The sequence below is a fragment of the Camelina sativa genome, chromosome 18 (assembly GCF_000633955.1).
Source record: "Camelina sativa cultivar DH55 chromosome 18, Cs, whole genome shotgun sequence".
Classification (NCBI taxonomy): domain Eukaryota; kingdom Viridiplantae; phylum Streptophyta; class Magnoliopsida; order Brassicales; family Brassicaceae; genus Camelina; species Camelina sativa.
This window is the reverse complement of record NC_025702.1, coordinates 20,756,897-20,772,507: the sequence shown is the minus strand read 5'-3', so window position 1 is coordinate 20,772,507 and position 15,611 is coordinate 20,756,897. Positions and strand designations below refer to the sequence as shown.

Genomic DNA, 15,611 nt, shown 5'->3' with positions numbered 1-15,611 from the left:
TTTTTTTTTTTTTTTTTTTTTTTTTTTTCTTTTGGATTCATTCTAATACATCTCTTTTGCTCAGTGAAGGTTAACCCTCAGAACATTACAGTTGTTGCAGTCTTCGTTTCAAATGTCGCCGGTGAGATTCTGAGCAAGTATGCCAGAGGCCGAGATGGTGAATGCTGCCTTTATCCCCCTACCAAAGGGAGCGCTTGGACTGTGCTCGCCATCTCTTTCTTCTCTCTCCTTCTCATCCTCACTTTCCTCTTGCTTGCCTTCTTTGCTCCCAGACACTGGACCCTATGGCGTCGAGGCACCCACAACCGGACCATCAGGGTTGATGCTAACCTTGTCCACTCACTCCCCTCCTTCACCTTCACTACTGATTCTTCTTCTCGCCACAATCCCGGGGATACTTGTCCAATATGTCTCGAGGATTATATCTCTGGAGAATCCCTCAGACTTCTCCCCTGCCAACACGGTAACCAACCTCTCTCCTATGCTTAATCTAGGAAGACTTTGATAGGTTTCTCTTAGATCCTAAGTTCCCAAAATATATGTCTTTCTAGGATTAACAAAGGGTACAATATATTCCTTTTGTGTCAATCTCAGTTAGATAGACAGATGTATACTTGAGAAGAATATTATCAAAAATTTGGTCTTTTCTAGTTTCTGTAATGAGTGGGGTAATTCATATCATCAGTTTGTTGACTTGAAGCTCTTATGCAGCTTTTCACTTGAGTTGCATCGACTCTTGGTTGACAAAATGGGGTACATCTTGCCCAGTATGCAAGCATGACATAAGCTCCGAGACTTTCTCTTCTGAGGTGATCCCGCTAGACTCAAATCTTTGCTTCCATATGTTTATTGTCAAGTTCGATACTCTTTGACTAGTTAAGTCGTTATGTTATCGTTTTTCTCTTGGATTCAATACACTGTTTGTGTGGTTTTGTTGCAGGTACATAAACGAGAGTGTCCTAGAACGGATACAAGTACGAGTAGATTTGCATTTGCTCAATCCAGTCAAAGCCATTAAGCTTTATTATCAGCTTGTAGCAGCTGAACACACATATCGGTGCTCGGTTTTGTCATATGTGGATCGGTTCCAGGTTTGCATCGATCTGAGGGTCCAAATGATAGTGAATGGGTAAAATCATGGTGGGATAAGTATAGGTTAAGCCACTGACTGGATTAGCCATACTGGTCGATGCTGTGCACTGCTGGTTTTCCCAGATCAAAAAGATCTGAGTTGCTTTGCTTGTTCTTTGCATTTGTACATTGGTTGTACATATACATACGTACGCTAGGAGTCATTCTCGTTTCTTTTCTTTCTTTTTTTCCATATAATTGATCATTGTGTGTTTGTTGTTTCGTGATCTTTTATATCTGTGAATTTGATATCTGTTAATTAGGTAAACAGTGTGTGTGTGTGTGAATGTGATTGTACATAAATGCAAACAAATTGATAGGAAAAAGTGTTGATCTTCTCAGATTCTCTCTCCCGGTTAAGGCTAATCTTTAATGTTATGTTATATCTTGTTGATGGGATTTGCTTGTCTAAAGTTTGTAAGTATAATTTTAATATATTGTGAATCCCAAGTCTCCCTTACATGGGGGGAATGGAATCCATTGAACGTGGCTTTGATTTTGTCATGTCCGTAATAATATAAGGGAAGTGGAAAGAGAAGAACACGTCATTCTCATCTCTCTACCTAACGTCTCATCCAATACGATGACTCGTTCATGGGGTCGTTGGTTGCGCAATTCCATCACCATTAACTTTGTTTCCATCCACAAAACGCTTTCTCGTTTTTCTCTTTTACTAATTTCAGCCAACATTTCTTTCACTTGCGTAAGGAAACAAATTTCTACTGGTTCCTTAAATGAGATAGTATACCATTATTTTTGTTTTTATATTGGCCATGCATGACATGTGTATAGTTTTAAATAAAAAGAATATTATCTGTCATTGTNTTGCTTTGCTTGTTCTTTGCATTTGTACATTGGTTGTACATATACATACATACGCTAAGAGTCATTCTCGTTTCTTTTCTTTCTTTTCCATATAATTGATCATTGTGTGTTTGTTATTTCGTGATCTTTTATCTCTGTGAATTTGATATCTGTTAATTAGATAAACAGTGTGTGTGTGTGTGTGAATGTGATTGTACATAAATGCAAACAAATTGATAGGAAAAAAAGTTGATCTTCTCAGATTCTCTCTCCCGGTTAAGGCTAATCTTTAATGTTATGTTATATTATATCTTGTTGATTGTAAATGGGATTTGCTTGTCTAAAGTTTGTAAGTATAATTTTAATATATTGTGAATCCCAAGTCTCCCTTACATGGGGGGAATGGAATCCATTGAACGTGGCTTTGATTTTGTCTTGTCCGTAATAATATAAGGGAAGTGGAAAGAGAAGAACACGTCATTCTCATCTCTCTACCTAACGTCTCATCCAATACGATGACTCGTTCATGGGGTCGTTGGTTGCGCAATTCCATCACCATTAACTTTGTTTCCATCCACAAAATGCTTTCTCGTTTTTCTCTTTTACTAATTTCAGCCAACATTTCTTTCACTTGCGCAAGGAAACAAATTTCTACTGGTTCCTTAAATCAGATAGTATACTAGGGGTAGGCGTTCGGTTTTTCGGTTTGGTTTCGGTTCGGTTTTTTCGGTTTACGGTTTTTTTGGTTTTATAAAAATAGAACCATAAGGAAACCATATGCAATTCGGTTTGGTTACGGTTCGGTTGTTTCGGTTTAGGTTTTTTCGGTTTTACCAAAAATGTAACCATATAAAAACCATATATATCACGGTTTGGTTCGGTTTTGGTTTGGTTCTGGTTTTTAACGGTTATGCCATGTTTTAAAAAATTAGATAGTTGATACATAACTAAAGAATAAGCATAAAAATACAACTTAAACATAATTCAAAAAATATAATCAAAATTTAGTTTTGTAAACCCAAGTTCTGAAATAAAATCTCATACTTCACTGCATTCCTGATTGCTACGACACTCTTATTTATTCTAGTCAACCCATCTCTCACAATCAAATTCAATATATGAGCAGCACACCTTACATGCATAAAGTCTCCTCCGAGTACTAATGATTCATCTCCTGAAAAGTTAACGTTTTCCTTTAAATGCTTAATACCATAATCATTTGCAGAAGCGTTATCAACCGTGACTGTAAATATTTTATGAATACCTCACTCATCCAAACAACTCACTAATTGATTCCCAATTGTCTCTCCTCTATGATTCGAGATAGGCTTAAAACTGATGACCTTTCTATGCAAAAACCAATTCACATCAATGAAATGAGCAGTAATCACCATATAGCTGACACTAGTAGTTGGCGCTGTCCATATATCTGTAGCTAGACAAACTCTCTGCTTATACTCACTGAAAAAGCTCATTAACATAGCTTTTTCTTGGTAGTACAGCTTGACAATATCTCTAGTTATTGATCTTCGAGAAGGAATATTAAACTGAGGTATAGCTGCATTGCAAAAGTTCCTAAACCCAACCTTTTCAACAAAATTAAATGGCAGCTCATCCAACACAATCATTTTCGCTACTGCACTCCTACAAGCAATTGGACAATATTTCACAGCAACTAAACCACCTGATTCATTTTCAGCTAAGTGTTTTTGATTTTCAGCTTCAAGAAAATTCTTGTATGCCTTACAAATATTACGGTGGCTACGCAGTGTACTACTTCAACTAGAAGCTTTCCACTTAAACATAACACTACAAAAGTTACACTTACAACCATCGGGGGACCTTTGTAAAGCAGCTCCAAACATCTGAACGGTAACCACTTTGTTTTTTTACCGCTGGAGAAGGATCATCATTATCGGTTGCTTTTCTTTTTTTAGTGGGATTAGGGTCTTGACTTGAATCTGCCATCTACGATTTTTTTTTATAATTGATGATCAGTTGAAAAGTTTATTAATAACATAAAAAAACATGAGAGAACAAAGAAAAACCTTTGGTAATTTGAGTTGCAGAACTTGCAGAGGAGGAGACGCACATACTACGTAGGGGAACAAAGACGATGGCCACAAGTAATTATGAATATATATATATATATATATATATATATATATATATNTTGTAAAGCAGCTCCAAACATCTGAACGGTGACCACTTTGTTTTTTTACCGCTGGAGAAGGATCATCATTATCGGTTGCTTTCCTTTTTTAGTGGGATTAGGGTCTTGACTTGAATCTGCCATCTACGATTTTTTTTTTATAATTGATGATCAGTTGAAAAGTTTATTAATAACATAAAAAAACATGAGAGAACATAGAAAAACCTTTGGTAATTTGAGTTGCAGAACTTGCAGAGGAGGAGACGCACATACTACGTAGGGGAACAAAGAGGATGGCCACAAGTAATTATGAATATATATATATATATATATATATGTTAGGGAATAGAGACCTAGGGTTAGAGTTTTGTAATTCTATAGATTACTAAGAGATCAATAACTATAAGTCCAATAAAGAAAAAAAAATATTGATATTGTTATATAATATAAAGTTATAAGTTGGAGAAACTAATTATATTTAATTTATCCTATTTTTAAAAAAAAACCAAAAAAACCATTCGGTTTTACGGTTTTTAACCAGACCAAACTTAAACCAAATGCTTAACTAAAATAAAAACTAAACGAATTTTTAGACTTAACCATAACCAAACCAAACCTATTATTTCGGTTCGTTTCGGTTCGGTTTTTCGGTTTTCGGTTTTTTTGCCCACCCTTATAGTATACCATAATTTTTGTTTTTATATTGGCCATGCATGACATGTGTATAGTTTTAAATAAAAAGAAAGAATATTATCTGTCATTGTTTGCAGGTTATTTATTGTTCTCTGCTGCTCTTCCTGAAGCTTCATCCTTTGTCTGACAAGAAGGTAGAGAGAAGATGTCTCAATCACTTTCCAGCCCAAAGGCAGAACAAGTTGTTAATGTTGATGTGAGCCAAGCCAAGGCTCTCCTCCAGTCTGGGCATCAATATCTTGATGTTAGGTGAGCTCCTCCTCTATTTTTTATCATCAGACTGAGCACTATGACGCATGTAGCATTGGAGTTGTTAATTCCTTGGACGTGCAGGACTCAGGAAGAATTTAAGAGAGGGCATTGTCAGGCAACTAAGATCGTCAACATTCCCTACATGGTCAACACACCTCAAGGTAATCAAAATGAGCCACCTTTTGAGTCTTGAGATATCAACCAGCAGCATATACTGTATATACATAACAAATTTGAAACCCTTTGTGATCTCTAGGTAGAGGGAAGAATCAAGATTTCTTGGAACAAGTCTCTTCTCTTCTCAACCCAGCTGATGATATACTTGTGGTAATTAACTTCTTTACTTCCTCATCACCCACAAGAAATTAAATGAAATGAACATCAGAGTTTTAGAAAACCTTTTTGTATCTCTTAAATCTGGTAAAATGATATACACAGGGTTGTCAGAGTGGAGCCAGATCCTTCAATGCCACAACTGAACTTCTTGCTGCAGTAAGTCATGCCCTCCCCTGATTTATTATAAGCACACTCCGAACTTCTTGTGAAAATCATTCATCCCTTCTTCTTTTTTTAAAAAAAAATGGTTTATAATGAAATGAAGGGTTACAAGAAAGTGAGAAACGTGGGAGGTGGCTACATGGCGTGGGTGGATCATAGCTTTCCAATCAACAAGGAAGAGCCATCTGCAAACTAAGAAGATTCTTTATCAAATAATGACAGAGTGTGTATGTGTACTGTGTGTGATGTAATCAATCAATTTCTACTTTAGAATTTCCCAGTTTCTTGTTTGTTATCAAAACTTTGTGCCAAAATCAAATAAATAAAAGCTGTGTTTTATCAAATTTGCCGGATATGATAGAACAAAAAAAACGGCACAAATTCACAAACGAGGAGTGAGTGTTGTTGGGTGGGTCGAAAGAAAAAGGCTTGGGGGGGGGGGGCTTTTTGAGTAGATTAGATATATAAAGGCTTGGGCTTCTTTGTCTGTACGCAGCCTAAGCCCTTCTCTTCTGCGACTAATTTTCCCGACCGAACGAACAACATTGTTCCCTCCCTCTCGCTCTCGCCATGGAAGAAGAAACGTCAAAGCTACAACAGTTTCCAGAGAGTTTTCTTAGCTTTCTAGAGGCGAATGGCCTTGATCCTTCAATCTACACTCGCGGAGATTCAATTCCACGCTACGTAAGGTAAGGCTTACTCGAGAGCCCCTTTTTTTCCCCGGAATTTTGGTTTTCTTGAACTGAAAAAACTCAAGAGGTCCGTTGGAAGGTTGAAACCAGGAGGGTTCGAGAATGCTGTCCAAGAGATTGAATCGCAAATTAACTGTAAACTGGACAAGGTGAAGTGGTTGCCTGGTTTCTACTCTATTCCTCCACATGTTCATATAGCCAGATCCAAGGCGTATCAGCAAGGCATGGTGAGATTGTTTTCATCATCATCAAAATTCACCAATTCTTCTCTCGCGTTTTTTGCCTTAATCTCTTCTTCTTTCTTCGGGTTTCCCAGATGTACGGAATCGATGCAGCTTCCGGTGCTGCTGTTTCAGCTCTTGGTATCTCCCCTGGAGACCATGTCTTGGATCTTTGTGCTGCTCCTGGTACACCATTATCTTTGTCGAGATCGTCGCTTCTCACTCACTTGCTTTTTCTTTCGTCAATTTGTCCCTTGTGCAACCTTTTTATAGGGAATATTCACTCTCAGGTGCTAAACTATGTATGATGCTTGACCTACTCGGTGACAAGGGCTCTGCGACTGGTGTCGATGTAGCAAGGCATCGTCTTGCTGCCTGCAGAACATTGCTTCAAAAATACGGGCTTGGTGAAAGGAGCAGACTTTTTCTTGCTGATGGAACCATTTTCTCAGTGCCACCTACCACAAACCTAACGTGTAATGCTTGCTACTACTCTCCAACGTTTTCAAACAAACAATATGTTCCTTTTAGCTTTCCTGATATGCACTAACGAGGTCATTTGCTACTATTCAGGTGATGAGCCATGTGTGGACGATCATGAAGACACATTCAAGCAGTGGACTTCCCGTCGACCTTACAAAGTTAGGAAACAAGAAGCTAAGGCCAGGAAGAGTTCTTCTGTTTTGCCGCAGAATGGACAGCCGGAAATTATCTTCTACGGGCAGAGTTCTGGAGTAATCGGACTAAAAAAGAAGCAACTATATAGATCCCTCGACGAAAATGATTATGCGTATTGCGGCTATGACAAGGTTAGGTTGTGATCTACGGAGGCTGATACAGTACACTTATAAGTATCATAACTAGAGAATTGAAGTGGGATTTTTGCAGGTTCTTGTGGACGCAGAATGTACACATGATGGTTCAATCAAACATATCCAGAAATTTGAGCAATGGGGTTGGACAACGCTGGAACGCCGTGTACTAGATGCCGAAAGAACCGATATAAGTTTAGCATCTCTTCAGGTAATATTCCATAATTATCATGTTTGTGTCTGCCCTTGTGTTTGCCTCTCTGGTGATCATCACCGGGGTCTTTTTTGTTTGCAGCTGAATCTACTGAGAAATGGATTCAGATTGTTGAAAGAAGCCGGCACCCTTGTGTACAGCACATGCAGGTGAAACTTCTAAACACTATAGTCTATAGGAAAACGCACAAAACAATAAGCTCTCTGTGCTCTTGCCTTTTTGTTTTCGTTTTCCTCTAACGTGAATTAGTGATCTAATTCGTGTAACAATTAGTTTGACGCATGCCCAAAACGAAGATGTGGTAGATCAGTTCCTTGCTGAAAATTCCTCTGCAGGTACTTGAAATTAACATGTATTGTGTGGTACTGTTTTCGAAAAAAACTCTGAACTTTGTTGATCGTATGGGTCAGATTTTTTTTGAATCTTGTTTTTCTTGTGCTTTACTTATGGACTAGTGAGAAGACTAACAGAAAGGTTATGATGATGCAGAACTACAAGAGATTGAAATGGCCAAAGATTGGCCATGTAGAAGTGGTCGCACGCCTAAAACACTGCGTTTTGATCCGGCCACCTCAGCAACCAGCGGCCTTTTCGTTGCAAAAATCAGGAAATTGGCACCCGAAGAAGCAGAGAAGAATGTGTTGTGATGCATCTGTTATCGATTCTACAATCTCACTCAGAAGGGTCAAGAGGTTGATGGCTCTACTTTTCTACTTTTAGCTTTATATGTTTGTTTGAAGAATTTGGGTTTTAGGATTTGCCTAATCCCAATCCAAATTCATGTTTTGCAAAGCTGATTTTTTTGTCCATTAGAACTTGGTTTCTGTAGTCCCACCACTTCTCTACTGTTCCATGTTTTTCTATATACCTATCTAATTGTGAGGGCGGTTTTGGCAGATTCACTTTTACGTTTTGGTTATTTCGCCCCCGGTGGATTTGTCGATGCCTTATAAAACTATACATTGACCAAAGAGATGACAATAATTAAGAATAAACCAGGAAAATGTGTAAAAGCTCTGTTTTAAAGGTGATGGTGTAAATCAGCTGCAGAAAAGAAGCGTGGTTTTTGAAACAGAGAAAGTTTTAGCCTTTCAAAGGAAGAAGAAAGCATACTTTACAAAACATTATCAGCAATTTTCACGGTTTGTAAAGGAAATATAAGAAGAAAAATTCACAAAACTTTGCTATATTGTCGCAAGAAATATAGCATTATGAATAACAACAACAAGTAAGAGAGAGTACAGTAGTTTGGTTGGTATTGATGCTCTCTTTTGAATGGTTTTGATGGATCAAATCTTTCAGAAAGAAGAAAGAAGCAGATTTGACAATGTTGCATATATCAGCTTTTTTATCTACATAACATAAACAACACCCTGTGAAGCTTCCTTAATAAACTTCAACATTCCACTGCTCACTCTTCTTCAATTGCTTCTTGTAATCGAACCAATCGATCCCTGTTCCCACCCACACAGAACAGTTTATAAACAAACATGTGCCGGAGACTTCTGAAAATGTAATTGAAAAGAATTATCTTTTACCGTCTTTAGCAGCAAGTGAGACCATTATGTCATCGATACCCTTCTCCATACCCTTAAGACCACACATGTAAACAAAGGTGTTGTCTTTCTTCAACAACTCCCACAGCTCTTCTGCATACTCTGCCATTCTTGTCTGAATGTACATTTTCTCTCCCTTCTCGTTCGTCTGCTCTCTGCTCACCGCAAAGTCCAGCCTGAAGTTGTCTGGGTTCTTCTCCTTCATCTTCTCAAACTCCTGATATAAGCCAGCCCATTCATTATCCACACAAGTCAACAACATCTTTTGTACATGACAACATTGTTAAAGGTAATAACTAGGATTTAGCTTCTGTACCTCCTTGTACAGCAGTGAGCTGCTTGTGGGTACACCCAAGAAGAGCCACGCCAAACCATTGAACTGCAACATATATACATATTCAGTTTGTAGAAATACACAACAAACACAATTTCAATTGGTATAGTAGTATGATTTGTGTAACAACAGTGTGTGAGAGAGTTTGGTTTTGGTTTCACCTTGTAGTCCTCGTGCTCCTCGAAGAACATTTTCCACAAAAATGATCTGAATGGAGCAATTCCAGTACCAGTTCCAAGCTAAAGGATACAGGAAACCAACCACAAGCAATCACTACAAATAAATGTAGATTATATCATAAAAGTCCTCTCCAAGTGAGAGTGATGACGTACCATGATGATGGTGGCATTTGGGTCTTTTGGCATAAGCATTTCCTTGCCAACAGGTCCAGTGATCAAAGCTTCATCACCAGGCTTCAAGTCACCTGAGAGAAACCCAAACAACAGCAAACTCAATAAGAAGAGTTTAAACCCATAAACGTAACATATCCAATCAGAACCCCATAATTGTTCTTCGTCTTACACAAGAAGTTGGAGCAGACCCCCTTAACAGTCTCTCCGCTATCATTTGTGTAAACTAATCTCTTGACACAGAGAGAAACCTGCAAAAATCCATACCATAGCCAGATAAGACAAGAACTCATCTGTATTGTATTGGAGTTTTCATTGGTAATGTTAAAAAGAGGGAAAGCTTACAGTCTTGGAGTCTCCAAAGTCACCAATGGCACTGCTGGCGATGGAGTACAACCTCAGCTTGTGGGGCTTCCCGTTCTTATCAATTCCCTCAGGAATCACTCCTATCGATTGACCTTCTCTATACGGAATCTCACCTAAAATTCATCATTTTTTCAACCAACCTTATCAAAATCTTGCAGAATCTATATACAATGCAAATGCAATGCACTAAAGAAAAAGATCAAAACTTTATAATGAAAAGCAAAAGTCCCCTAATTTATGAGATGGGGCAATATAAAAGGATTACCTTCGGTGGTGAAGACAATGTGCCAGGTTTCACCGGGAGCGTCATCGCCGGTGATCTTGGTGTTCAAGAGGCATCGACCAGTGTAGGGGTTCTTAGGTTTGTATTTGTTGACAACAATCCCTTCTTCCTGTTTCTTTGACTCCTTGACTACTTTCACTGGCGCCTCGGTAGTCTCTGTTGTCACCTGAGCCTTCACTGACACAACTCTGCCCCCAACTCTGTAACACAGTGTGCTCTGTGTTGTAGTTGCAGGAGATATAGCAATTATTGCTTGTCAAGATCCATCTTTTCTTTGGTCATTACAGATCACACAAACTTGTGATTAAAAAAAAATAATAATTATAAATAAATGAAATGAAATGATACCTTCTTGAGGAAAATCCTTTGAGGGGATACAGAGGAGGTCTTCGTGAGTAGAGAAGACGACTTGGAGGAAGGTAAAGAGACTGCAGCGCTTATAGCAGCAGCCATGTTTGATCAGAATGGATGCAAACGAAGAAGAAGAAGATGTGGAGATCAAAGAAAAACAACAACAACAAAAAAATATATATATATGATAATAAGCAAAAAAGATCAAAGAAAAAAAAGGGTTAGCGGGAGATATATGATGAGGCTGTGATTGGATGTGTGTGGATTGTGTGAAGGGCAATGTGAGGCCAAGTGTTAGAGAGGATAAGTTATATATTACAGCTTATACCATTTGTCCTAATTTAGCATTGCCAATTTCATTCCCCTATCGTCACATCTTTCTGCTTCCCATAGTTACTGGGCTCACTAATTGGGCTCAAGCAGTTTGTTTAATGGGCACTCTTCTACTTTGACATGTAGCATCATCATCCCTCAAGCAGTTTAGTCATAGACTCACAGGGAGGAGGTTTTATTTTAACGTCCCAGATTACAGGAAATACTTTTAAAAAGGCTCAAATAATCAATGGATATCGTCTGCAGCAGATATATATGAATCTGTACAGAAATAATCAAGAGAGAGAGAGAGAGAGAGAGAGAGAGAGAGAGAGAGAGAGAGAAGATCAACTACAAAAAGCTCAAAGCCTTTTTGTTCTTGATTTACAATGGGTAAGAAGAGTGTATTAAACAACATCGTATTCTGCATTCGCTGCATCAAAAATCGAAGACAATGAATCAATTGAAATTGAAACCCCTGGACCCTCTCGACTGGTAAAGGTCCAGTCTGCTCTTAGCTTCCAGCAACAGAGCTTCTAAGCTCTCCAGCTGTGTAACCCAAGACTGCTTCGATGCCCACTCCAACACTGCCAGAACCTCGTCCTTTGCCAGCTGCTCGCTGTCTGGAACATTGAGTGCTATGTAACAGAGGAGCTCTAACGCTGGAATCTGAACACCACTCTCTCCAAAGTAGGCCAACTGAACCAGATGTTTTCCCCCTCCAGCTTCTATAATCCCCCTCGAGTGATCTTTGTGCAAGTAGTTCTCTGTGCAGGCGAATTTCGTGAGGGCAACAGCTGCTTCCCCTGTCACTTCGGGCTCTCGTTCGTCCAGAAGCTTCACCAGAGGCCCGATCATCCGCGTCTCAGTTGCTCTGAATGTTCTAGCAAGGTTCCCAATGGTTCTGATGCAGGGGATGAGTAGCTCAGAATCTGCTATCTCGATGATTCTAAGCATTTGATCAACCACAGCCTTGCAGGCCGGGGAATTGGGTTTGAATGCGGAGCGTCTCAAATCAGCATCCTGCTCTGCAACGGCCGTGATCTCCATCAATGCCATAGCTGAGTTGTATCTGACCTCCTCGTTGCCCTTATCAATCAGAACAGCGAAGCAGAGGAGAGCTCTGGACTCTGTGATGCTTTTGCAGATGGTGGAATTGCCTTTGGCCAGCTTCCACAGCGCTCTGGCCGCCATTGCCTTAAGCTGACACTTGGTCGCTGCGTCCTCCAGCTCTCGAGTCTTGGATGCGCTCGAAGTTGAATTCTGGTGCTGCTGGAGACTGCAGGGTAGCTTAACACCATTACTCTGGCTCACAACACCGTTGCTAGTAGACTTCCTCGGAGGGTTTACCCTAACCGCCATGGTGTTGACGACCACGTTGTGCATCTGATTGGGCATTTGCTTCCCAGTAGGGTGCGGGATCGAGCTCTGATCGTCATCAGGACCCTTGGCGGAGGTGGAGTTAGGGTTTTCCTTGGCGAGAGCGACGGCGTGGTGAATGGAGGTGGCTTTGCTGTTGGTGGCAATGGCGTACTTGCTGTGCTCCTGCACCGTTTCGAAGGCCAAGTGGCCGACGAGTAGCCGAATGGCGTTGTGCTGAGCGAAGATGTCTTGGCACTTGGGGTGATTGGAGACGAGCTCGGAGGTAGCCCACGCGACCATGGCCTGGACCTTCATTGGCGCTTCTTTGAGGACTTTGCCGAAGACGGAACAAGCGCCGCCGTGAATCATGTGCTCCACGCTCTCGGGATCACGGCCCAGTAGGCCTAACGCACGAGCGGCGTTCTCTTGGCCTTCGGGCTTACCTTCCTTGAGCAGCTTAAGGAGAGGGACGACGCCTCCTTCTTCGATGATAAGCTTGGTGTAGCGATCGTTATCACGGGCGAGGGAGACGAGGGAGGCGGCGGCATCGGAGCGGTCTTCGAGGGAGCCGGTGTAGAGGATGGCGATCTGCTCCCAGATGAGGCAGAGGATGGGCTCGTTGGCGGCGATAGGGGGAAGACCAAGGTAGCCAGCGTCGCCGCGGTCTTCGGCGGGAGCAGAGACGCGGAGGAGCCAGGAAACGTCGCCGAGGGAGTTCTCCAACTGAGCGGACATCTTGCGGAAGGCGGCGGCGGGGATGATGGTGAAGACGCGCTTCATGAGACCATTGGCACGGCACTTGAGGACAAGGGAGAGAGCCTTGTCGAGCATCTGCTCGGTGTCATCGATGATGCGGCGAGTGGGACGCTCGTAAAGGTCGTTGCTGGCGCGAGCAGCCTGGCGAAGAAGAGCAGCGAGCTTCTCGGTCTTGGCCTTGAGTTCGGCGCACTCCTGCTTGAAGGAACTAGCCTCATCAGCGGCTTTGACCACCTGGTCAGACAGTTGAATCGGTTTGGCTAGGATTTGCTTCACGATGTCCGCCATCGCCCAGATCTCAGATCAATGGCTAATCGATCCAGATTCAGATACCCCTAAATTTGAACTTTCCAATAATAAATTAGATCAAAAAAAAAAACAAAAAAAAAAGAATTAAAGCAAGGAATGATAAAATCTTCTTCTTCTTCTTCTTCTTCTCTTTGTATCAAACTAAACTAAATTGACTGGATCGATTGGTTTTGTTGTTTAATTCGTGGACCGACGACGACGAATGCAAAATGCCCCAAACAACAAAGGTAAGAAATTGTCAAACGCGGCTGACTGTGTACTACTTGCTCCGCTCCGAATTTACTATGATACCCCTCTTTTTTTTTTACTACTGACGACTGACTGACTGACTGACTTTTCCAACTTCTTCGTCTTCGGAGCCAAAAGGACATTTTACCCCCCCCCCATCCATATGCGTGCGTTTACTTTTAAATAAACATATCCCGGATTTTAGTGTCTTTCTTTTCATCAACATTTCTAATTTTAAACCAGGTCTAAATTACTTACTAAATATGTATTATTATTATTTAGTATCTTTACACGTGATGACCAAGTCAATTTTGAACATTTTCCCTACATTCACCGAACCTGCAAATTGGAAAATATACATATATGTCACCCTCCATACATAATTCTCTTTTTTTGATATCCAAATTATACTAAGATCTGAGATATACCATTTCCTTATTTGATAACACCTAATCGTTGTTTATTAAAATATCCTTGGAGGAGGAGGGGAGCCACTCAGATCCTGGCTGGAAAAGTTGTAGAAAAAAGGGTATATTTGGTGCTCTCCACACGATTATTTTATGAAGAAATATGCAAACAGACAAAACTTATGGGAGAATCAAATTACAGCTGGCTCTCTGGTGCCAACCCATTAGAATTGGGCGATTTGGCCCACTAGGAATGTCACGTGGCCGAACCCAAAAGAACAGCTTCTCTCACCCAATGCTACAATCTACTCACTCGCACTGTCTCTTTTGTTTCGTTGCTTTATAGAAGAACCAACGTACTTATATAACAACACTACAACGCCAAAAAAAAGTCCGACTTATCTTACAACCACCATTACATATAAGATTGGACAAATTACTTTGTCCCCTTACTCCTCTTCTTCTAGTATACACACTTTTGCACTACCGAGGATTCCTGTGGCCTGAAGGGCTTGATATTCTCTGTGAACTTATGCTTGCTGTTCTTAGAAGTCTCCTGAACTCATGCAGGCTTATTTTCCCATCTCTATCAATGTCTGCTTCATCCAGCAGTGGATCTATTGACCCTTTTAACCCCGTGTGCTGTCATTATTCACCAGACAAAATGTTTTTTTCATTTTTCCATCTTTTCTAACTATACCAAAAAAGAGAGAATTAGAGGTCAGGTAAGCTTACCATTCGAAGTTCCTCAGGCGTTATGTAACCGTCCTTGTCAATGTCGAATTTCTCAAAAGCTGCTCTTGATCTTTGCTGCCACTTCTCTGAATCATGTTCTTCCAGTTGATGGACATGTAGAGCTGCTGCTACAAACTCTGTGAAGTCCACTAACCCATCTGTGTTGCTATCAATCTGTGACCAGCATATATAGATACAACGCCTCAGACTCTGAAACTGTGTGTCTCTCTCTGGTATTATTCCCAGAGATGCAATTGCAATGTACTAAAAGATAACTGTAACTACCGCTTGAAGGATCTCAGCAACTCGCGAATCCTTCAGTTTCCATGGAAGATCTTTGGCAAGTGCCTGTAGAAAGAAAAAAAAAAGGACAAAACATTATTTACCTTATTACTACATGCTTATATCCAATTAGTATTGTTCTTAAAAAAAATCACACCTGTCTCATCTCCTCAAGACTTATGACACCATTTCTATCTACATCAATCGCATCAAATTGATCTCTGAGGTCAGAAATCTCTGCCTCGTCAAGAGTGCTAGCCAGAGCCTGCCAGAAGAAGGAGATTCAAAACATTAGAAACATGTCCTGACCTCTTTTTTTATTCTTTCTTCATCCAACAACTTCCACAGTTAGCTTACTCTTAACGCAAATTGCTTTAGACGGCTGTATCTAACAAACTGGCGTAAGTTGTTCAGAACTGAAATGTCAACAGGGATATCAGTGGCATTGCCCCCTTCTCTAACCCATGCATGTGCTACAGAGGCAAGAGAAAACAGAAAGAAAAAAAAAAAC

At 40.5% G+C, this 15,611-nt stretch overlaps 6 protein-coding genes across 7 annotated transcripts in view; 3 read left to right on the top strand and 3 right to left on the bottom strand.

Annotated features, from left to right (window-relative positions):
• Window positions 1-1,472, top strand: part of LOC104762959 (receptor homology region, transmembrane domain- and RING domain-containing protein 1) — a gene marked incomplete at its 5' end in the record, with an annotated part of 1,998 nt that extends 526 nt beyond the window's left edge. Inside the window, 3 exon segments of the mRNA XM_010486377.2 lie at window positions 65-463; window positions 712-809; window positions 941-1,472. Of these exon segments, the coding sequence (XP_010484679.2) occupies window positions 65-463; window positions 712-809; window positions 941-1,018 (575 nt within the window).
• On the top strand, window positions 4,841-5,874 carry LOC104762957 (thiosulfate sulfurtransferase 18-like). Its single transcript, XM_010486376.2, has 5 exons — window positions 4,841-5,029; window positions 5,114-5,193; window positions 5,289-5,359; window positions 5,471-5,524; window positions 5,634-5,874. The coding sequence occupies exons 1-5, from the start codon at window positions 4,926-4,928 to the stop codon at window positions 5,724-5,726; spliced, it is 402 nt and encodes a 133-aa protein (XP_010484678.1). The 5' UTR covers window positions 4,841-4,925; the 3' UTR covers window positions 5,727-5,874.
• Window positions 6,029-8,804, top strand: LOC104762955. Of its 2 annotated transcripts, XM_010486374.2 has the most exons (10): window positions 6,029-6,219; window positions 6,302-6,449; window positions 6,539-6,629; window positions 6,734-6,919; window positions 7,017-7,252; window positions 7,332-7,466; window positions 7,551-7,618; window positions 7,743-7,804; window positions 7,959-8,161; window positions 8,367-8,804. In XM_010486374.2, the coding sequence occupies exons 1-9, from the start codon at window positions 6,101-6,103 to the stop codon at window positions 8,114-8,116; spliced, it is 1,203 nt and encodes a 400-aa protein (XP_010484676.1). In that variant the 5' UTR covers window positions 6,029-6,100; the 3' UTR covers window positions 8,117-8,161; window positions 8,367-8,804. The 2 variants fall into 2 exon arrangements, with proteins under 2 accessions (XP_010484676.1, XP_010484675.1); XM_010486373.2 differs by lacking the exon at window positions 8,367-8,804 and having other exon boundaries at window positions 7,959-8,365.
• Window positions 8,717-10,994, bottom strand: LOC104762956 (ferredoxin--NADP reductase, leaf isozyme 1, chloroplastic). The gene is made up of 9 exons (XM_010486375.2): window positions 10,707-10,994; window positions 10,341-10,575; window positions 10,055-10,188; window positions 9,882-9,960; window positions 9,692-9,783; window positions 9,521-9,598; window positions 9,342-9,404; window positions 9,008-9,242; window positions 8,717-8,923 (listed from the first exon to the last, which is right to left on the bottom strand). The coding sequence occupies exons 1-9, from the start codon at window positions 10,809-10,811 to the stop codon at window positions 8,856-8,858; spliced, it is 1,089 nt and encodes a 362-aa protein (XP_010484677.1). The 5' UTR covers window positions 10,812-10,994; the 3' UTR covers window positions 8,717-8,855.
• On the bottom strand, window positions 11,266-13,821 carry LOC104762953. The gene has a single exon (XM_010486372.2). It carries the CDS (start codon window positions 13,425-13,427, stop codon window positions 11,481-11,483), a length of 1,947 nt encoding a protein of 648 aa, XP_010484674.1. The 5' UTR covers window positions 13,428-13,821; the 3' UTR covers window positions 11,266-11,480.
• The window catches only part of LOC104762952 (calcium-dependent protein kinase 28-like), a gene marked incomplete in the record, with an annotated part of 3,578 nt that continues 2,212 nt past the window's right edge, over window positions 14,246-15,611 (bottom strand). Inside the window, 5 exon segments of the mRNA XM_010486371.2 lie at window positions 14,246-14,725; window positions 14,819-14,992; window positions 15,104-15,166; window positions 15,258-15,365; window positions 15,458-15,573. Coding sequence (XP_010484673.1) covers window positions 14,567-14,725; window positions 14,819-14,992; window positions 15,104-15,166; window positions 15,258-15,365; window positions 15,458-15,573 — 620 coding nt within the window.